Source organism: Microcaecilia unicolor, chromosome 5 (genome assembly GCF_901765095.1).
Source record: "Microcaecilia unicolor chromosome 5, aMicUni1.1, whole genome shotgun sequence".
Taxonomy (NCBI): domain Eukaryota; kingdom Metazoa; phylum Chordata; class Amphibia; order Gymnophiona; family Siphonopidae; genus Microcaecilia; species Microcaecilia unicolor.
The window spans coordinates 79,036,968-79,058,387 of record NC_044035.1 but is presented as its reverse complement, the minus strand read 5'-3'; the positions used below and the strand labels follow the sequence as shown (position 1 = coordinate 79,058,387).

The following is a 21,420-nucleotide window of genomic DNA, read 5'->3' as shown; positions in this document are numbered from 1 at the left end:
TTCCAGTTGGCCCTAATGGTTCGTTTTATAGAGATGTAGTTAATATGATTCATTCCCAGGGAACAGAAGATCTGATTTTAGGAGAGGACATGAACATTGCTGTGGGGAAGCTGGAAAGGACACTTGAAAGTAGTAGAGAAAAAAATCAGAGCAAGTGGGCTACTTAGGTGATGTTTGTTGCAGAATATTCTGGAAGATGTGTGTAAGATGTTCCATCCAATGGATAAACAATGTATATGCTATTTGGGGAGGCAAGTATCTTGCTCTAGGCTGGATTACTTGTGGGCAGATAAGGTTTTAGTAGGGAACTGCAGGGATCTAACTATACACCCTATTAGTATTTCTGACCATGCCCCAGTGATGGGTAGAGTGGTTTTTCCCCAGGAATGCTCCAAAGAGACACTTAACCGGGCAGTGGTACTGAAAATCGGCTCTGAATGCCCATAAAAAAAAGGGCAGGTCAGGGGCATTGAGGAGGAGCTGGCAGTTATGTGGGTGCTGGGACCCGCATACATAACCCGGCCAACTTAGGACAGCTCAAAAGCTGTCCTACATAGGCCAGGTAAGCTATGCAGGTCCAGGCACTGAATATCAGCGAGGACCTACATTAACCTAAAAAAGAATTTTAACCTCCTCAATCCCCCTTCCACCCTCCATGCAGCCCCGCCTCCTTGCCTTCCTCCTTCTGGTGACAGTCACAAAGCCCCTCACCTTTGAATTTCTCCCCAACCCCCACCCCCCTCCCGGACCTACGTGATATTCATGGTGATCATGGGGGTGATGGGGACAGGAGCAAAGCCCACTCGCTCCTGCCTCTTTTTGCTATCTTCACAAAAAGGCTGTCGTGACCTCAAGCAGCAGCTTGCAGTGCTATAGAAGTAAAGCTCACAGCAGACATTTTGTGAATGGAGCAACAAGAAGCAGGAGAGAGTGGCCTTTGTCTTGACCCTATCACCCCCACTGGACCACCGTAGATATCAGGTAGGTCTGGGGGTGGTGGTGGTTGTGACTATCACCGGCTGAGAGGAGGGGGAAGGCAAGGAAAGTGTCTGCATTGGGGGTGGAGTAGGAGAGGGATCGCAGAGGCTAAAAGAAAAAAAATTGTTATGCCGATATTCAGCAGGGGCTACATAATTTTCTTATGCAGACCATGACTGAATATCAGCCAGGACCTGCATAAGCTCCAGTGGCCATTCCCACCAAACCTAGCCTCTATTATTCAGTGCCAGTGCCCGAACCTGGCATTTAAAAAACTGCTGATCGTGTCGTGGTTGCAGAGGGAACTGGGGAGAGAAAGATGCTTAATGGGGGAAGAGAGGGGGCAGGGTATGATGGACAATATAGGGAGGAGTGTGGGCACGGAAATGCTGAAGAGGGCCATGGAAATGTTGAGCTGCATGGGGGAAAGAGAAAAAAGAGGGAGAGATGCTGGACTATGGGAGGGAGTAGGGAAAAGAAAGGGAAATGGGACCTGATACACCGCCTTTCTGTGGTTTTTGCAACTACATTCAAAGCGGTTTACATAGTATATACAGGTACTTATTTGTACCTAGGGCAATGGAGGGTTAAGTGACTTGCCCAGAGTCACAAGGAGCTGCAGTGGGAATTAAACCAATTTCCCCAGGATCAAAGTCCACTCTACTAACAACTAGGCTACTCCTAGAAAGGGCTAGGAAGATGCTGAATTGCACAAGGGAAGCAGAAGAGAGAAGGGGGGATGTAGACCGGGGGGGGGGGGGGTGAAGGACATAAGAAGGTCATGGGTTTTAAGGGGAAGAAAAAGAAAGACAAGATAGTTGCTGGACCATTGGAGTACAGATGGAAAAGAGAGGGACTGGTTGATGTTGAACTGCATGGATGAAGGAGGAAACAGAGAAAATCCTGGAGCACTGGGGGAAGGGACAGGAAGATGCTGGGCTACACAGGCGTGATGCTGGACTGTGGGAGAAGGCAGAAGACAGAGGGGGAGATGCTAGACTGGAACACAGGATTTAGGGGAGTGGCGAGAAGGCAGAAAGACAAAGATAAAAAAGTATTTTATTTTGAATTTATTAATTGGAATATGACAGCTTTGAGAAACACACAACTCTGATATACAAGTGGAAAAGCATAAACATTGCCTACCTCTTATTTAAATTTTTCTGTAGTATAGTAAGTATTGCTTACAGGGCAATGTGACTGCAAATTTTTGAATGCAAAGATTTTGTTTACATCCATGGAGTCCTTAGAGAGAACTATATGTACTCTCTTATATGTGGAGCATACAAAATTAAGCATTCACCTTATTGAACACAAATGAAGACTCAATATGGATACACTGATGACTTTACTGGTTAACCACTGGAAGGAGAAACAACATAATTTAGCTGATAAAATGGAAGATTATTGATCATGTGCCTCTTAATATTTATGGAGGTGATCTTTATCACAATTGAATTCTAGGGAACATTTTTTGGCTATACATCTTTCATACTACAACACCAGGAAGGTTAGATGAAGAATTTGAATGGATAACACAGATTTATAAAGGACTGTTTGATAACCATGTGACATTTTTTTTAAGAGGTGCTAATGCCATTTTGTTTTGTAGTTGTTTGGTATCAGTGAACAATGTTAAGATAGAAAGCATCTGCAGAGTGATTTTTTGAGTGGACTCCCTGACACAGAGCAAGGGTTCAAAATGCAGTACTGTGTCAGAGAATATTGTGGAGAGAACTGTCGTGGAGATAACTGTTTAACTGAATGGATGGTTTCATCAATCACCTGGCACCCGGTTGCAGTGGATGAATTTGAAGTTATTTTTTATTTTTTTATATAAATAATCTGAATGTTGAGGTATTAAATCTTTGGAATAATAAAATATTTGAGAGATAAAGAAGAGAAAACTATTTAAGTGATGTTTTCAACAAAAATTGGACTGATGAATGGTACTGACAGTTAATTAAGTATGTGTGGCTCTAAATCATTTGTGACTGCTGCATTGGCTCATTCAGGACAATGAGTAGAATCATAAGTTGCCCTTGCATCACCGTGCACTGGCCCTCTTGTCGTCTGTAGGGTCCTATTATCCTATTTGAGTGTTCAACTCCCCAAACAAAATCAGAGCACCCAGGGGTGCAGCAATCAGTGAACAAAGAAAGAGGTGCTGGGAATGAGAGAGACTGGAAAGAGTGGTTGCTGGGATCTGAGAGAAAGTGGGGAAGAGTACTTGCCAGAATCTGGAGAATATAAGGAGGGAAAATGCTAACTACATTAATAGGACATAATTAGATGTTGAGGCTAACATACTAGTGTTCACACATTTGTGGAGATTTGTATTATAGAATGGGGACAGTGCACTTATTTACTAGGACCCACCAAAGGTTAATCCTGCCCTACCTATGCTGACTGCCATTACTGTGAATATGTCACAGTGGGAGTCCAGAGAAGGGAGAGCAGCCCTCTTTCTGTGACCCCTTTCAGGGTACCAACCCATAGTTGAGAACCATTCTCCTAAGGCATCCACTTTTATTGTTTTTATTACTTTATTAAACTGAATTGTCAAATCTGAAACAAAAATACATGCTTTGGGGCCCTTTTACAAAGGCGCATAGCTGGCTACGCACGTCCAACATAGTCAAATTGGCGCTACTACGTGCCCCGGGCAGTAATTCCATTTTTGGCACACACCCAAAACATGCGGTAAAAAATATTTTCTACCGCGGGGCCCTTACCCAGTGGGAATTGGCAGCGTGTGCTGCACGCTTACCGACCGGTTAGCACATGAGACCTTACTGCTAAGTCAATGGATGGCATTAAGGTCACAAGCCGAAAATGGACACACGCTGGTTTTCATTTTGCCGCACGTCCATTTTCCGGCACATTAAAAAAAAACCCCTTTTTTCAAGGCACGCTCAGGCAGTGGACCAGCATGTGTCCAAAACACACGCCTACACCAGCGCAGGCCACTTTTGGGCGCACCTTAGTAAAAGGGTCCCTTTGTGTTGCAACATTTAGTAAAATTGAATTTCATCTATGCTACAATTCTGCCATAGCCACACATCAAAAGAAAACAAGAAGCACTGAAAGGAATTTGTCTTTCAAAAAACTAGTTGAGAAGACATAATGAAATAATATATCATCTAATAAAAAGAAATATATGTAAGGGTTTCATATTCTTAGAAAAATAATGAAAAGTTAGCTGGTATTTTCATTCTATGGATTTGCAATAATTTATTCTTAGGACTTCTTAAACAATTTTCAAAGCAATATATATTATAACTTACATTAATTACCTGTCTGATGACTGCCCTCTCGAGGGACTAAGTTCTGCAATATTCATAAAGTTTACTTGAAACCACTATGATATGAAATATTCTAATAATAAAACCTCAATGATATTTTACATACCTTAAAAGTAGAAAGCCCATAAAGCCTTGTGGTATGGACTGTCTCTGTGGAAATATTTGTAATGTTTGTTATAAAGTCCTCAAGGTATTTACAGGCTTGTTCCAGGTGTGTTGTGTTTATGATGATTTGCACCAGCTACAAACACAAATACATCCATAAGATGCTGCAGGTCCCTTTCAATGACACCTGATTGTAAATGCTACTGCTTCCAGAAACTATACTACTAAATTGGTAATCACTGTATTACAGAATACAACTGATTAACTGTTATTCTAACAGCAGATTGTGATGGCAGTTCATTAATGATAATGCTAATACGTCAAAATCTTAACAAAGATTAGGTCACAATCTTTAAAACAAACTGAAATGTAAACCTGCTGTCATGAATCTTGAGCCTATTTCATTACACACATCAGTACAATGCATGCTCTAACCACATCTCACTAAACCTATTTCAGGGCTGGTATTTTATAACCTACCTCTGTTAAACCTATGTGAGGCTTTTTAATAAGGTTCTGTAAACAGCCACTTAATGTCCTGGTTAGCAGCAGATTTGTTGATTTTCTAAGCATGTCATCTATTTCTGTGGAACTGAGAACATAAAGGTTTACAGAGTTAAATATATATTGAAGATGAAAGAGAAGTATTTCTATCTAGGTTTACTATCTGAAAATAACATTGAACGAAATTGAAAAAGAAGCTGGCTTAGCTAGCTACATCTCAATGCCCCAATCACCTGAAGAGAAAACTTTTATGACTAGATTAAACCCTCGCAAAAAAAGGAGAAGGCCATATAGCTGACCAACACAAATCCACAAGAACAACAAAACTGTGTTAACCAATGAAAATAGGGTAAAGATTAATGGTTTTCTATATTTAATTATTGTGATTTTGATTTTCAGGCTTCTAATTGAAGACTGATTTCTGACTTTGTGCTTCGTCCCATTTCGCATCCCTCCCTCTTCCCTCCCAAACAGGCTTTGCCTCCTTCCTCCCAACTTAACAGTAGCAGCTCCCGTCCCGAACCCCCATCCAACCACCTATTCATAGCCCCCAGGGTCTACTTTACAATCTTTAATGGTCCAGGGATGTAGTCAGGGCAGGAGTGATCCCCAGTCATTCCTGCCCTTGTCAGTTCTGCTCTCAAAATGGCTGCCACAACATTTAGTACTCCATTATACTTGGCTTCACATATAACTCCATACCAACCTTCCCACCATTTGCACTCCTCTATGGAGCTTCTTTTATCCCTGCCCTCTTTATCTCACGCTCAGACGCCACACATCTTAAAGCATTTTTCTATTTAACCCAAACCTTAAGGAATTCACTGCCTTTTAACCTACATATAAAGCTTTCTTATCCTAAAATTGAAGGCTTTTCCAATAGATCAAAATATGGTGGCAGGATCCTGCTATAGCGAGCTACTCACCTGACTTCATTTTCTCACTCCAATATTGTGAAACTCTATACTATAATTTTCAATCCCTGTAGCTATTTTCTCAATCCTGTTTTGATTATGGTGTTCTTTTCTTAACTGCTTTGTTGTGGCTACAATGACGACAATATAGGAAGTCCTTAATAAACAAACATATACCTTATTTTTCAGACTATAAGACGCACCGGATCATAAGACGCACCTAGGTTTTAGAGGAGGGAAATAGGAAAATTTTTTTTTCCTTTTTCCCTCCTCTAAAACCTAGGTGCTCCGGTGCGTCTTGTCCGAATCCCTCCCTCCGAGTTCGGGATCGCCCTCCCCCCCGGCCCTGTCACCACTTCTCCCTACTCACGTCACGCGATCTTCCCTGGTGGTCTAGTGATGTGGGGCAGGAAAGAGCCCCCTCTTTCCTGCCCAGCGAGCTGCTCTCCATCCTCCTGTATGCAGCCTGACGGTCTCGGCGAGATTCAAAATTTTGAATCTCGCCGAGACCATCAGGCTGCATACAGGAGGATGGAGGGCAGCGCGCTGGGCAGGAAAGAGGGGGCTCTTTCCTGCCCCGACGTCACTAGACCACCAGGGAAGATCGCGTGACGTGAGTAGGGAGAAGTGGTGACAGGGCCGGGGGGAGGGCGATCCCGAAATCGGGAGGGCGGGCGGCCAGCCAGCCAGCCAGCCAAATCTACCTTCGGACTATAAGACACACCTCCCATTTTCCTCCCAAATTTTGGGGGAAAAAAGTGCGTCTTATAGTCCGAAAAATACGGTAGAATGTATACGACTCCATTGTGATTAAGATGTTTAAGCAGACTAGTGGGACAGGCAGATGTGGGCAGGTAGGAACATTTATGTAGATGGTTTATGTTTTATTAAAACTTGCTATACAGCTCTAACTGCCATGGTAGATAGTCTTGGATCCTAATGCATCGCTTAAAGCTTAAGAGAAAACTAAATTCCTCTTCTTAGGAGATACAAGTTTATTAGATATCAACAAAATTTTTCTATTGGGTCTAATCTATTTTTATTGGATTTAAACTCAAAGATCTTAGGAGTAAAGTTAGACAACTTGTTATCTATGCAACATCATGTATCTTCTACAATGAAAAAATCTTTTCATGTCCTTAAGAAATTAAGATATATTAGAAAGTTTTTGAACAGGGGTATATTTAGGATTGTAGTTCAGCCTCTGTTACTGTTTCAATTTGATTATTGTAACCTCGTGTTGGTTTGTTATTCCAAAACACTAATCAATCATTTAAACTTGATACAAAATACAGCCGTGAGATTGACCTATGGTTTGCCAAAATATGATTCAGTTAAAAACTTATATTAACTACATTGGTTATCAATTATGGCTCACACCCATTTTAAACTGAATGTTACAGTTCTTAAATCTTGTTTGGTGAGGTACCCATCCTATACGACAGTGGCGTGACTACCAGGGGCCACAGAGGCCTGCCCCTCCCCCCAAATTGGTCTGAGGCCCCTGGTTTGGCTGGCAGGGGTCCCCAACCCCCACCAGCTGAAGTTTGTCCCTCACTGGTCCGCTGCATTGCAAACCCAGCTCTTCTCAGTCACACCATGCATGCTCATTTTAGTGAAACTGAGAATATGCGACACTTCAGGTCTTTATCTCCCGTCACTTACTATGTATGTTATGTATGTTACTTCACGCATGCTCAGTTTCATTAAAAAAAAGTGCGCACAACGTGACTAAGAACAAAGCAGGGAAAGAAATGTGAGACCAGTGCGGGACAAATGCTTCAACTGGCAGGGGGGTTGGGGACTGCCGCCAATGGGGAGGTTGGCCAAAATGTGCCTCCCCACTTTGGGCTCTGCCCCTTCCCCCCATCGAGGTCTGGCTATGCCCCTGCTACATGATGAATTTGACTACACTTCTGCAGAATGAAAGATCTAGATATAACACTCAAAATCAATTTTTATTGGGTTTTTCAAATGTAAGTGGGATAAAATCGAGTAAGCATTTTTCCTCTTCTTTACAATATCAGATGGCTATGCTATGGAATTCCTTACCGTTATGTTTGAGAACTTGCAACAATATTTATTATTTAGGAAGAAACTAAAATCTTTTCTATCTTGTGATATTGATTCTGCATCCTCAGGTTGTAATTAAACAGCCTGCTATAGTCATGGCTCGTTGGTATTAATATTGCTAGTATTGTTCTTATTTTTATTTTACAATTTGTAGCTCCTAGATTTTTTGATCTAGTATCTCTTGTTGTAATCCGACCTTGAAATGTAGAGGTATAGGTGGAATATAAGTCCCGGCGTAACATAACAATCTAAAAATTTAGAATGGAAAAGAACTCCATTAATGTGGCAAACCTGCCCTATAAAGTGCAAGAATTTTGAAAAGCCATGGGTCACCAAGATCACGGAGTGGATGTGGGTTAATCGACTGCTAAAGTCCAGGTTCATCCTACTGAATATGATACCTACGAAATTAGATGGGGATCTGAGGGAACTGTTGGAAAGACAGTCATTTATCAAGAAGGGAAAGAGTAGTGTTAAGAATGAGATATATACAGAATGTATGAAACTACAACCTATAAAACATAGAATATGAATATGTTTCCAAAAATATAGTCACTGTATGGTAGCCTGAACAGCATATGAAGGTTTATTGATAAGGGGGATACTGGAGCCTGGATGGGGAAGGAGAAAGGTATAAAGTTCAAAATGTATAATTTGGTTCATTTGTTAGTTGGATGTCAACTGGTGTGTAAAAAGGAACAATTACATATAACTGTGTATAATCTGAACGAAAAAAAACAGCACCACGGGCCTTTAAAAATGGAACACAGTTCTTTAATGAATGAGCCTTGACAAAAAGACCCGACACGGGCCGTGTTTCGGTGACTAGCACCTGCGTCAGGGGTCACAGTGATGACGTGGAAAACTTGGGGAATAACTCGAATATATTCCTCTACAATATATTATTCCTTACCCCACGTCTCATGTAGTAAAAGCTACAAAGCACCAAGGCACTTTCACTTTCTGTATCTTTGATACAGAAAGTGAAAGTGCCTTGGTGCTTTGTAGCTTTTACTACATGAGACGTGGGGTAAGGAATAATATATTGTAGAGGAATATATTCGAGTTATTCCCCAAGTTTTCCACGTCATCACTGTGACCCCTGACGCAGGTGCTAGTCACCGAAACACGGCCCGTGTCGGGTCTTTTTGTCAAGGCTCATTCATTAAAGAACTGTGTTCCATTTTTAAAGGCCCGTGGTGCTGTTTTTTTTGTTTGGACTTTAGTTTGTACTTTGTTCCCTCTCTTTTGTTATATAATCTGAACGAACCTTAAATAAACATAAAACTATGTTTTATGCACAGAAATAGGAGCTTATGAATACCTGTGCATAGTTTTCTGAAAATTACTAAAAGCAAACATTGAGGCCAGTTTCCAACTTAAATGATATTTTATAAAGTGCACACACAGTCAATTAAATTTGACTGGGAGATATATTCTCGCCTACTGTAGACAAAGATTGTACTTAAGAAATATTTCAAGGAAGTCTTAAATATCCCCAACAATGAAGATATATTGAAATCTAAATATTATATTCCAAAAAAGATTTGAAAAGAGAAGAAGGCTGAGGGAATTTTGGATGATTTGATTCAAAGATGGAAGCTTTGATTTAACTAAACGCGCTGTGGTTGTCTGAGAGAGACCTGGAGGGGCATAATCGAAAGGGACGTCCAAATAGTTTTGATTTGGACGTCCTCGCACGTCCCAATCCCCGATTCTCTCCGGCGTGGTCATTTCGGGCACGTAAGAAAAGCACGTCCAAGAGAAGGACGCCCATCACAAAATCTGAAGAAAAAAAACATACAAGTGCTCGTCAGGGATGTCCTTTTTTTTTTTTGAGTGAAGGATGTGTATGAAGCCGTCTTTGGCATGCGCAGAGCAGCCACTATAACGCTTGGCTGCTCTGCGCATGCTGAGCTGGCCGACTGGCTTCCCCTCCTTAGGAAGGAAATCACGAGCAAATGAGCTAACAGCGAGCAGCTCATTTGCATGCGATTTCCTTCATGCATGCCCGTTTACCGATTCGCTAAGGGATCAGTAAGGGAAGGGCTCTTTCTGTGGAGTTAGTGCATCTGGCTCTGAATAAAGATGCTTGTTAGTATGTGTGAATAGTAAAGAAAGTCAGTTAGGAATCTGTGAAATCACAGTCATTTGCATTAATTAACAACAGAAACTGGATGATGAGCTCTGAATAGCTTCCAGACTTCTGCTTTTAAAACTAATCCTCAAATGTTATTTTTTGTGATTTACACCAGATCCAGCAGTCTAAAAATGAATAAAAGTTAAATAACGAATAGAGATCTTTTGCAAATACTGTAGCAACATCATTCAAGAGGCCAATGTATTTTATTTTAATCATAACATATAACTTTTGTTAAGGAAATCCAGTTTTTTAAATATTCTACGTGCTAAGAGTTTATCCCTATCTTTAGTAATTTCAGATACGAAGCACCTATTTAATATTAGTCCTTTTCTCACGATGAATCATGCCACATAACCAATGCAGGAAACGTACAAAATTATAATTAGGACTTTAGCTTCTAAGGGTTTATCAATTGAAAATTTAAATGTTTATTTTCAAGCCAACTAACGGCTTTGAGACGATACCAAAATTGTGTATATCAGTGGATAGGTGGGATTCCATTTTTTTATATGACCATATTAAAAATTCAAAATTGATATACTCTCATCATCATCACCAGCAGCCATACTCCTCAACCAGTCACCCTCACTCTCATCCCTCTACCTTATCCCCAACAATCTTCCTTTTTCAATCCTCCATCTCATGCCTCTAAATACCACACACACCCAGTCCACACATATGCACAAACACATCTCCATTGAAACCCCACTTACATCTGCCATACATACCCATACTCCTTATTTCCTGCCAAAACAACCTCTACACATACACCCAAAATTTCTAAAAATAAAATACAAGTTAAAACAAATTTAACCTAAAACCATTAAAGTCCATCTTCACCTCAATTCTAGAACCTGTAGCACATGATTATGAAACAGTGATTCTCAACCCAGTCCTCAGGACACACCCAGCCAGTCAGTTGTTCAAGAATATCCACAATGAATAATATGCATGCATACAATGGAGGAAGTATATACAGATTTATCCCATTCATATTCATTGTGAATATTCTGAAAACCTGACTGGCTGGGTGTATACTGAAGACTGGGCTGAGAACCTTTCTATAAAATACTGTTAAATTTAAAGTCAGCTGGTAACAATAAATCATATATATTTTTCTTTCTTGACCTGACGTAGGTTATTTACGTAGGTAACTTTCGTCAGAGGAGGGAGGGCACAGGAAGAAGGAGAGAGACGTCGGTGAAGGCAGAAGCGATCGACGATAAGCTGTTCCATCCCGTGCAGCGCCTTCACACACAGGTGAGAGGCCCTGCACCGGCCATAAGGGCGGAGGGGGGGTCCGGTGGAGGGGAGGAGCGGCGGCAACGAACTCAAGGGGGCGTGGCACGAGGCAGAGGATGGCGGGAGGCGGAGCAATGGTAGGAGAAGAGAGAGACAGGAAGGGAGGGGGGCCCGGCGATGCAAAAGTTTTGATTTTTATGAGTTATTATTTCATACAGGGAGAAGTGGGGAGCAGCGGCGACCTCGGGCGGGGGGGAGCAAGGCCGTCCATACAGGACGCTCCTGATGAGTGGCTATGCCCCCTCCCGATCCTTTTTTGATGTTTGTAAAGCTTTTATATTTTATGCAGGGGAAAGCGGGAAGCCACGTGTTTGTGGTGTTTTCATTTTTTTTTATCTCACTTTTCTGTTTAAACATGGCAGATTGGATTTTTATGGTGCAGGGGGCAGCAGGGAGATGACAGCTCAGGTCTTAACGACAGGTCTGAGCTCACGTTAAATTTCTGACGGTAAATGATTCGTTGCAAGATTCGGTATGGTTAGTGCATTCCAAATTGTCAACATTTCAATGGTAGTTTCTCGTTTGCATTCCGTTTTCGTTAGCTGCTAGCGCTGTCGGAAAATGGCCTTTGATGCATGCTACGGTTGAAAATTTCTTCGTTAAGGGCCAGTAAAGGGTCGTTAAAAGGGTCATTAAGGTTTAGTGCATCTGGGCCTTAATTTGTATCCTCCTGCTGGTTTTAGGGGCATCTGTTTATACACCAATACAGAGAATATATATAACTGATACTGTCAAAAAGCTGGAAGAACATTACAGGGATGAAGTTGAAAAAATGAAGATACCTACATAAATCAATAATATTGCTATAAAGAGATGCCTTCCACATTTTGGGATTTGGTGGTTTAACTGCTTGCTTATTATGTAAATTTTCTGCAACCTATTTTAACTATTAAGGAATTCAGTGTTGTTTACTCTGCTCTGATATAAATCTGGATTAATTTTAGTCATAAAGAACTTATTTACTCCAGCCTCAGTTCTCTTCTTCCTTCCTGTGTATCTCATGGTAACAGTATCACAAGCAGGAATTGGGCAAGTCACTTCATGAGTTTACTCAGCAGCAAGTATTCTCAGGCTCAAGGGGTGGGGCTTAGATCCACACTCACTTCCTTATTTTTGTATTACTGCTACTATGTAGTTGTGAGGCTTGAAGGAGATAGAGGTCCTGCTGCGCCAGATCAATCAGGAAAACATCTTCCCCACCCAGAAGTAGACAGCAGTCACATTGCAGTAGACTGCTTCCTCTGGCACACCAATGGCAGTATGTCATAAAATACTGCTGAACCCTAGTCAATGGGAAACAACAGATTCTAACTGCAAATGCTACTGGTCATGCTTACCTGCGATGAAGAGACTCCGAGAACTTAAGGCTTGCATAAATAAATTCCTTGACCTGCATGTAAATCTGAGGCACTGACTGAGACATTGGCAGTTTCTTTGGAAAGGTTTGCTATTGTAACAAAGAAAGTAACACTCAGTTAAATTTCAAATTTCAGTCATGCTGCTTAACATATTTTACTATCTTACAAATAAAGATTATTAAATTTAACAATGGGTATAAAACATCCAACTAAAATGCAAATATTTGCAGATCTCTATATTAGAAGAAAATAAATATTGATCAAATGCATGACAAGTCAGCCAATTTGTTCTAGTATTTCTGAAATATTTTCATACACTGTTTTACATAATTTTATGGTTTAAAATTATACAATTATCAATTCAAATTTCTCAGACTGAACCTAAATACTGTAATGTTTAAGTAAATTATAAATGCTTACATTAAAATTGAATCAAACAGAAAGATAATGGCACACTGCTACACAAAAAGGGCAGTTCTATAAAGGGCACCCAAACATGGCCCCATCTAGATAAATGCCTGTATTTTCTTAAGATAGTCATGTGCATGCCCACATCTGCGTGTACTTGTACACACCATGCATGCTGATGCAGCAGGTAAGGGAATATTCCCAAAGTGACTTGCCCAGAGTCACAAGGAGCTGCCTGTGCCTGAGGTGGGAATTGAACTCAGTTCCCCAGGACCAAAGTCCACCACCCTAACCACTAGGCCACTCCTCCACTCCACAGGCAACCTCTAATTATATATATACATACATCTACTATAATAAAACTCACCCTCAACGCTCTGAAGACAACGTTCTGAAGTCACTCAGCCACTCCCTGAAGGGTTCATGGTGGTGAAGCCACAACACTGACCATGTCTCTCTGCCCCGCCCTCACATGACGGACCAATCAGAAAAAACACCCTCAACATTCTGAAACACAAAGGACCATCACAACACCGTTCCCAGGCAACACTAGACAACGTAAGATGGACCAATCAGAGGAAACTACATGACAATAAGGGAGGAGCATTCCCCAGCAGAATGGCTCATTATCTGTGCAGCACGGAGAGCACAGAACCACCGCTGGAACGAGAGAAGAATATTCCTGCTGTGGGTATGTGCAAAAATAGACCGGGGGGGGGAGGGGGGAGAAATTTTTAAATGCCTAATGCTGAAGAGTGCCAGAGGGCCCATAGCAAAGACTATATTTGGGATCGTTTGACATGGAGTCAGAGGAGCCGGAAAACAACGTGCCCATCACCATCTGGGACGTGGGCGAACAGGACAAGCTGCGGCCCAGCTGGAAGGATTACCCGCGACCCAGCCAGCAGCAAACTGCGACCAAAGAAGGAGGAGGAGTAGGGAAACACGCGGAGCACGTTTCCCTACTCCTTCCCTGCCTAGGAATTGCTGGAGACTGGCTGCCAAACTAACGAAACAACCGCACACCGACGCACCACCTCCATCATTCAAAAGGCATCCACTCTTTCTTCAACAGAAATGCAAACTAATAATACAAAACAAAGAATACCCGTTTTCTCACACAGCTACAGGTAACTCCCCACCCCCTTCCTCTTCCCCTTTTGCCAAAGTGGCTGTGCCCAACCATCCCCAGCCTCAGGCAAGCCGTCTCCCACCTCGGGGATTCCCCGAGCACCCGGAAAAAGACGGCGCAGCTTCCCGCAGCGCATGTTCCAGCATTCCCCTGCAGCCGGCCTGAAATGGACCGAACATACCGGATCACCACCCAATGGCCCGAGACCGTGCTCCTCTCCCTTCCGCCAACTTAAAACAACCATCCCCGTCCTCGGACAAGCCATCTCCCACCTCCAGGATGCCCAGAACCCCAGCCCAAAGGAAAAAGACGGCGCTGCTTCCCACAGCACATTTCTCTTCCAGTGTTCCCCTACAGCAGCCCTGAAATGGCCAAAAAATACCGACAGACCAAGAACGTGCTCCTCTACCTTCCGCCCATCTAAAACAACACTGCTGCCTCAGCACAACACAAAAAAAAAAAAAAAAACCGGAAAAAACTATCCACCACTCAGCAAAGGCTGACCCCCCTACAACCACATTTACATTTCACCAACAGAAAGACCCCCCTCCACAAACCTCCTTGACAGACAAAACCACACACACACAATACAACAGACACACACCCTCAAAGCCACACACCAATCCATCCCACTTTGCCAGCATAGCACAGCACATCCCCCAACCCCCCAAGCAAAAAAACAAAACAAAAAAAAAAGACACACATCAACAACCTGCACACACACCCCACCCTCACACACACACACAAAATAACTCTGTGACACATACACACACAAAAAAAAACCACATGCTAGCGCCCGTTTCATTGGTTTCGGAAACGGGCCTTTTTTTTTACTAGTATATATATATATATATATATATATATATATATATATATATATACACACACACACACACACACACATATACACACACACTTTGCATCAACACAACATAATCAGTGTAAAGACTGCCCAATGCATATTCCCTGATCTTCAATACAGACACATATATACCAAGTCAATCCTGTACCACACCTACTGCCATAGAAGACCCCCCCCCCCCCCCCCCCCCCCCCCCCCAATCTTTGGACACCAAAAGCAGTTCCCAAAAGGAGATATTTAATCAGAAGTACAGATAAACAATCTGTTACATGGATGTGTACCAAGAAGCACAGAATGAATAGCTTTGCTACATATATGTATTACAGTGAGCACATAAGTAACTCCACGTCACAACAGCCCCCCACCCGTGTCTATTATATTGCTACAGAACCTGTGGATTATGACTGAATAGTCAGTCTGCATTTTGGTGAGCAACAGCAACCCCACAGCAGTAGGCCGATTTCTCAAACAGCTCATGGGATGAAAGCCCTAACACAGTGAACACACATGCTCTGTGAATGTGTGTCCCCATGGCCACAACATAAAAGAGAGCAGGAGTGCAAGTCAATAATCTACACTGGTCAATGATTCTCTCACGTGCTTTACAGTGATTCATTCTTCAAAATACATTGAGAATTGCAGTTCTATGGGTACATATGCCATCCCAGACAAATCGTCTAAGTATAGGTATTGTTATGAAGGTATAGGCCTGACATTCCTTTTGTGTTACAGGAGGACCTAGGCAACTTGTTAAACGTATCCTAACCCTTGCATGAACAGACCACCAGTGGTGAGCCTTTGCCCCCTCCCCTTCATCACCTCTTCCAGTGACACTAACAGGAAATGGAAGCCAAAAGCAATATTCAGAGAGTATGTGAGCACCTCATGCTATATATGAAAACCACATCTCAAGGACTGAGCATTTCCATAGTCTTTACCTTGCTCTGACATAGATGCCTAACAACCAACTCTCCCAACAGTCATTAACTCTCATTCACAACAGTCAAGCTCTCAGAATTGTGTCTGCAATGAATATTGGAATGCCTTTGTGAGACAAGTGTAGAGCTGGGTGTAACATAAAAGCACTCATGTAGGTCCAACTGTGACAGTATGTAGGCATCGTGACGGGGAAACTGGATAGCACCACAAACATATGTTATAATTTGTAAGACATTGCAGACCACCTGCATGTCAAGGGAATAGAAAGACTTTCAGTTCCAATTGATGGCCTCGTTGCCTGCAGGTGGTCTTATAGCTATGTGTGTGTTGTCAGTAGCCTTAAACACAGAGGAGAAGTATGCCTATATAGAATCACACTTAGCATGATCCCTGTTATCTGTTCAAAAGTTGAAATTTCCTAGAAATGTTCTAGTTTCTTTTCACTGTGATCCACATTTAGTCATATAGCTGGGTAATTATGGAATATAAGTACCACTTTTTGTATTGTTGGGTGGCATTTGGCACCTATCTTTATAGAATTTTCCTCAAAGTTCCAAAGAACAGGTAAAAGTGAGAAAATAGCAGACCCAGCAGTTCACACACAGTAATTTTGTGGGGCAGTATAATAGCTAATATGATAAAAATATACTGCATACCAAAACTGCTAAGAGCAATATCTTGGAAAACAGTCATCCATTTGGATAACTGCTTTTTTTTTTAAACCATGGACAAAAGATATAGAATTGTTTGCTATGAACCACATGAAAGATCTTGAAAGCTACCAAAATTCAGATCCAAGTATTTATTGCTCACATTTCCACGGGTATTTTCACATGCTGAATTACCCATGAAAAAGTGGCTCCCCTCATTAATCACTCTTGTCATTCAGTTATGCACCATTACCATCCTGTCTAATTTCATTATTTTTTAAGTAAACTTTTTTTTTCATACGGCAAAGCTCTTCTTACCTTATCAAGTTCTGAATCTTGAAAGGGAAACTTGCTAATTACAGTTCTGAGCTCATCTTCGTTTGCTATGGGAATTGGACTGTAGTTATCTGTTTCAAATATTTCTCTATTTAACAGCAGCAGCAAAAGGAAAGAAATAATCATTACATCAATTAGTCTTAATATACACAACGTATATTTTTAAAACATACAGTTTAGCAAACGTCTTTGTGCTTTACGTAACTCAATTCACTAAAATAACGAATACTGCTGCACAGTATCATGTAAGGGGGAATTTCTTCTACTAAACATTGCTAAATTTCTCCAGAATTTCCCTGGGATGCAGAATTTAATGTTACTGATAGTGTTGCATAGTGGAAGAAGATCACAGCACCATGTAACAACAATTATACCAGACAGAGACAGAGACCAGGGTCAGAAGGTGGAAAAAGAGACCTATTATGTGAGCACAGGGCTAAGGGAACATGGGTGGTGGGTGGGAAGAGGCAGTGGACAATGTATATGTGTGCAAAGAGAAATGAACTGGAGGAGACAGGGGTAGAGGATAAGTGTGGGGAGAAACAGCTGGGAAACAACAGAGGGTAAGAGGTGGGTGGAAGGGGAGAAGAGCTAGAGACAGGGGGTAGGGGATGTGTGTGGGGTAGGGGGAAAGCTGAGAACAACAAGGGATAAGGAGATGAACTGGAGGAGACATCACCAAGAGAACAGTAGTGGATATATAGTTTAAATATGGTATAGCCTATGGGCTTGAATGCCTCTATAGAGTGGATGTCATTATAGTGATTGGTTCATGTGAGTTGTAGTCATAGCTACATAAGCATAGCACGTGATAAGTAATGCTGCCGCCATTTTATTGCAGCCTTTTGCTGAAGAGAGATGGATGACGTTAAAGCTTGAATTGTCTGCTTTCTGATGAAGTATATCAAAACATAATCACGTACAAGGGAGGACTCTCAAGATAAATGTTTGAATTTTGAAGATTTTTGAAAGAAAAATGTTTTTAATTTGAATGTACTAATGATGAAACAGGTGCAAAAGGTTTATTTTTATAAAAATCTTTTCATAAACCTGAACAGTTTGAAATCCACTCACGTTATAATTTACACTTTAGCTTTATGAAGGGGTCTGAATAATTGAAATAAACTTATAGTGGGCTGGTACTGGATTTCATTTTATGTACAACATAGCCACTTGGCTGTCTGTCTGGATTAAGATACTAGCTCTAGGGTTTAATCTGATTTTTGTCTTAAGTACAATGGGCCGGTACATGAATTCCTCAATCTTAACTGAAATCATCTGTGGTTTATACCATTTGGTACAGAGGCTGTTGGAATGGAAGACCCTGGATCAGGCTGTCACATATCTACCAATGGAGTGCGTGAACAACATATTGTTTAGTCTTACTTGGTGCATGAATGGCTGGGTCATCTGATCCCATTGGAACTTTAAGGCCCACTGAAGCAGACACATGTGGATGCATGATTACATGAATAGTGGTCACTGTGGGCTAGAATGCTTATGCTAACCTCCACAAGGAGTGGAGGAGTGGCCTAGTGGTTAGAGTGGTGGATTTTGGTCCTGGGGAACTGGGTTCGATTCCCACTGCAGGCACAGGCAGCTCCTTGTGACTTTGGGCAAGTCTCTTAACCCTCCATTGCCCCAGGTACAAATAAGTACCTGTATATAATATGTAAGCCACATTGAACCTGCTATGAGTGGGAAAGTGCGGGGTACAAATGTAACAAAAATTTAAAAAATGACTCCCAACTAGTTGGGTTTTCAAGATATCTACAATGGAATAAGCATAGTAACACAGTAAATGACGGCAGATAAAAGACTTGAACGGTTCAGCCAGTCTGCCCACCAGTCACACTCATTATCAAGCATAATTAAACCAACAATGAATGTGATATAAAACACTTGATCACTGTCTCTCCTTGACATTTCTGGGTCATAGACCACAGAAGTCTTCTTGGTTCTGTCCCTAGGTTCCAACTACTGAAGTTGCTGTTGAAGCCCACTCCAGCCTATCCAATCTGTCACATCATTTGCGGGACACAGATTGTAAAAGTATGCCTGGCACTGTCCTCATGTTCCAGATTAATGGAGTTTTCATCAAAGCCCTCTCCAGCCCATCCTAAACCGGATTGCCATATACGGGACCCAGACTGTACAAGCTTGCCCAACACCGGCCTTAGTCGCCATCTAAGCATGACACAGATTTGCATGCACTGCCTCCACTACATACAAATCTATCTCAAATATAATCATTGCAAATATCCTGGAAAACAAATCCATACAACTCAAGAATGTACACTTCTGGAAAAACAAATCACACAATGTGGCCAGTCATATGAGTTTCTGTGATGTGAAAAAAATGTAAACTGATTCATCGTTTTTTTTTTTTTTTAATGGGCACACAAAAATGCTTTGTAGCCTGCTTTCACAACAATGTAATTTACACCTCAGTGAGGTGTAATTTTTTTTACTGGCTGTCCTGTAGTTCGCTTTCAAGTGAAATTTTGTAAGGAGCTCATTTGCCCCTATAGTAAATCTTCCCAGGAAAAGGCTGCTATCATGCAAGAAATCCCATGGGTTAGTACACCGCCCTCTTGTTGATAAAGGGAAAGGGGGAAGGGAAATGGGACTTGATATACCACCTTTCTGAGATTTTTTGCAACTACATTGAAAGCGGTTTACATATATTCAGGTACTTATTTTGTACCAGGGGCAATAGAGGGTTAAGTGGCTTGCCCAGAGTCACAAGGAGCTGCAGTGGGAATCGAACTCAGTTCCCCAGGATCAAAGTCCACTGCACTAACCAATAGGCTACTCCTCCACTCTTTGCTTGAATTTATATGCACAAGTAACAGAGCAACATCTTATTGTAAAGATCTAGTTGAACAGTTGTGCATTGGTTATCACATTTCATAACACTGATGTTTCACAAACCTGAAGAGCCCAGTCCATTTCTTAAGCAGAGTTTCATTATACTGATCTCTGATTTCAAACAAAAGGTCAAATAGCCTGTTGACAAGAAAGCCATAGCCCTGAAATACAAAATTGAAAGGAAACTTAAAACAACAAGCAAAGTACAAAATCATAGTTATCATTCAAATAGAAAGGACAATATCAAGAAGCAAGTTTGTAAAACAGTGACCCCCCATTCATTAATATAGCATGGTGTTCTTCACACTACACTAGTTGTGCTTACTGCTCTCAAACTTAGATCTACCATTTTTACTGCAATCTCAGCAGCTCCTGCACAATAGTTCTAATGTTCATCATGAAAACAACCAACAGAAGAGCAAAGACAGTTGCCCAACCTCCCCATACTCCCCTCCATTCCCTTATTAATAGTAGTTTACCAAGTTCAGTAACCCCAATGGATCCTCACACATTTTACCTTCATGCCCACCTGGTACACATACTCAAACCAAGATGCCACATTCCCCCTCCCCCCCCCCCCCCCCCCCCCCCCCCACACACACACAAACAAAATCTCACACACTGTAGATTAAGCTTCTAGCTCTCACCGGGAGGAACTGAATATAGGGAAGCCACAAAATGAGCAAGACTACAAAATCTTTTCATTTCCATATAAAACCATGGAACTGATTCCTCTACTGTAGCATCAAAGATCCCAACTTAGATCACTTTCTTTGCAACAAGAAAAGCCTCATTATATAGTTACCTCTGCTCAGCTGAAATCCAAGTCTGCTTTGGATACACCAACCTAGAACAGCTCCACTGAGGCTACTATAGAGCTTGCTGTCAAACATTTCATGCACTGCATAATCTTTCCCTTAGAGCATCTTATGAACCAATGACAATGTATAGAAGATCCATTTTCCTTGTTGCCCTTAGTACAAAGATCAGTAGTTACCAAATGCGTCTAATGAGGGTAATCATATAAAAGGACACCTAGTGTAAAGCCCATTTTCAGGCACCTATTTTAAGTCAATTTTAAGTAGAGTGATGTGGTAGCCGTGTTTGTCCACTTTTAAAGGACAAAGAAAACATAGAAAAGAAAATAAGATGATACTTTTTTTACTGGACTAACCTAATACATTTTTAGTTTAGCTTTCGAAGTTTACCTTCCTCTTCAGATCAGAAATAAGCAAATGTTGATAAATAACAGTATATGTAAGTGAAACATCAAAACATTCCAATGACAGTTTCAGAGGAAGACGGTGGGGTGAGTAACATATGCTTAACCCAAACTTCACTTTGTACGTGCCTACTGGCAAACTATGCACCATCACACTAGTTGGTATTTTATAAGAGGCCACATACCCCATGTCAATGACTTTCTAAAATTACCCTCTATGGGGGCAATTCTATAACTGAGCACCTCCAATTGGGTATTCAGATTACACACAGTAGGAGCCTGTGTAATTATACTCTGGAATTTGCAGCCAGAGAATGT

The 21,420-nt window shown here is 41.5% G+C and overlaps 1 protein-coding gene across 9 annotated transcripts in view; it reads right to left on the bottom strand.

Annotated features, from left to right (window-relative positions):
• The window catches only part of EXOC6 (exocyst complex component 6), a 276,968-nt gene that overhangs the window by 119,644 nt on the left and 135,904 nt on the right, over window positions 1–21,420 (bottom strand). For all 9 annotated transcript variants that reach the window (XM_030203010.1, XM_030203011.1, XM_030203018.1 and 6 more), the window contains 5 exons: window positions 19,944–20,041; window positions 16,992–17,097; window positions 12,662–12,771; window positions 4,869–4,980; window positions 4,390–4,524 (listed from right to left, as the gene is read on the bottom strand). In XM_030203010.1, coding sequence (XP_030058870.1) covers window positions 4,390–4,524; window positions 4,869–4,980; window positions 12,662–12,771; window positions 16,992–17,097; window positions 19,944–20,041 — 561 coding nt within the window. The remainder of the gene's footprint in view (window positions 1–4,389; window positions 4,525–4,868; window positions 4,981–12,661; window positions 12,772–16,991; window positions 17,098–19,943; window positions 20,042–21,420) is intronic.